General features: G+C 35.4%; 1 protein-coding gene across 1 annotated transcript; it reads left to right on the plus strand.

The window, feature by feature from the left end:
* Positions 1-672: 672 nt before the first annotated feature.
* Positions 673-1728, plus strand: LOC114301228 (nuclear transcription factor Y subunit B-1). Its single transcript, XM_028246158.2, has one exon. The coding sequence runs from the start codon at positions 827-829 to the stop codon at positions 1517-1519; it is 693 nt and encodes a 230-aa protein (XP_028101959.2). The 5' UTR covers positions 673-826; the 3' UTR covers positions 1520-1728.
* Positions 1729-2205: the final 477 nt, after the last annotated feature.

Here is a 2205-nt window from a genome sequence, read left to right on the forward strand (position 1 = left end):
TTTTTCTTGAAATAAAGTATGCAATCATCTAATTAACATTATATGAACAAGGGTATAGTCCAAATCTCTTGAAGAAAAGTATATTTGGATGAGATTACAAACCAAACCTAGTCAACAATAGTAAAAATGAGCAGAAGACATATATTACATTATCATGAAAACAGAGAAGATATATTTACTATTTAGTGATAAAAGACCTAGATGAAAAGGTACAAAAATTGTGTAATATTTGTTGTTTACATTTTGTCATGTCCAATGCAGTTAAAAAATCCCTTTAAAGACATATATAGAGAGAGAGAGCAACTTGGACATGTCAAATAAGGACCAAAAAAGCTCAGTTGGCTAATTACCAATTAAAAACTCTGAAGCAAGTAACCACTATGACAATCTTCACAATTCGGTATGCAAAACAAAATTATGATACCATTATTCATAAAACGAACTGTTAATAACAATACCACCCAAATCTCAAATTACACGTGTCATCTGATGATTTCAGTTGCACATAAATTCAATGAAACAACATGTCATCATATCATTATCCTTCATTGATTTTTCTTAGACCCCAAACAGCACTACTCCTTCCCCCCCAGATTCCACACTCCTCCCACACCACCCTTTTGCTAATGGTTCTCATTAGCAATTTTTTTTTTCCCCTTCATTTTCTGTCCACATCAAACCGCCTAGCCACTCTTTTTCTATTCTTTCTTTTTTCCTCTTCACTTAGCTTAAAACCCCTAACTCCTTAACTCATCAAATATCTCTCTCTTTTCATTTTCCCTTCACTTTCTCTCACCCTTTTCCTTCACTTGCTCTTCTATTCCCCATGACAGGAAAAAGAAGCCAAACAAGCCCCATTGGGAGCCCATCATCCGGGAACATCTCCGACAGCTCCTCCAAAGAACAAGACCGGTTCCTCCCCATCGCTAACGTGAGCCGGATCATGAAAAAGTCCCTCCCCACCAATGCCAAGATATCGAAAGAAGCCAAAGAAACCGTCCAAGAATGTGTCTCCGAGTTCATAAGCTTCATAACTGGTGAAGCCTCCGATAAGTGTCAAAGAGAGAAGAGAAAGACCATCAATGGGGATGATCTTTTGTGGGCTATGACAACACTAGGGTTTGAGAATTATGTTGGGACTCTAAAGGTTTATCTCAATAAGTATAGGGAGACTGAGGGAGAGAAGAATTCTATGGCTAGACAAGAAGACCAGCCTTACCCTAGTTATATTAATACTAATCCTAGTGGGGTAAATGAGATTAGCAAGGTGATTACCAATTCTATGTCAAGCAGAGTTGATCTTCTTGAGAGTTTTAACCATGAGGAGTACTATGGGGTTGGAGTTGGGGCTCAAGTGAGTGGAAAGAGCCATGGAGACCGCGGAAGAGTCATCGTCAGTGGCTATGGAGAGAATTTGGTGAGTAATGGTGGTTTTAACATGGGAAAAATTCATGAACTTGGAGATGGAAATGCTAAGAGGGCTATGGCAACTCATCTTCATCATGGGGTTGAGTGGTAGACTTTATTTGATATATCTATATATGTGAGTTTTTATAATTGTTCATTTGAATTTTGTTAACTTAATTTCTACAAATATAGTGGTAGTTTGAGATATCTCTCTAAATATATATATTTTAAGAATTTTTCATTAAATGTAATATTGTTGGTCACTTTGCCATATGTTTTTAATTACATCCAATAAATACAATCCTTGGAATGTTACTGTTCTGATGATGTTAATTAATCATATGATATTATTATCACTCCCCATACATACATGATGTAATTTGCTACCTTAACTTCTATATTAATATTGTCTTTGCAAAAGTTCTATGTTAAATACTTGAAATCCACAAAGCCCTTTTTCTCCATTAACAATATCCCTGTAAATATTGGCACACTAGTGGTTCGCTAAAGAAGAGGACTTCAAGAACTCAAAATCACTAATGATTTGCTAGTAAGTTTCCATTAATCATTAGTGTGATAACCCCATACAGTTGATTGAATAATAAAGACTTGATAAGATCTAAGATCTTAAATTCGAATCATCTAAGAGAGCATTAGAGGTTTGTTCGATCTTTAAGATCTTTATTAAGGTATACGCAAATTGACTCCCTAATTGAAAGAAGAAGAAGAAGAAAAAGAAAAAAAAACCTTCATTGTGATCAAATATATCCTGTTGAAGAGATTCACGAGAGCTTCTAC

Source organism: Camellia sinensis, chromosome 1, assembly GCF_055761805.1.
Source record: "Camellia sinensis isolate YWXY chromosome 1, ASM5576180v1, whole genome shotgun sequence".
Lineage (NCBI taxonomy): Eukaryota > Viridiplantae > Streptophyta > Magnoliopsida > Ericales > Theaceae > Camellia > Camellia sinensis.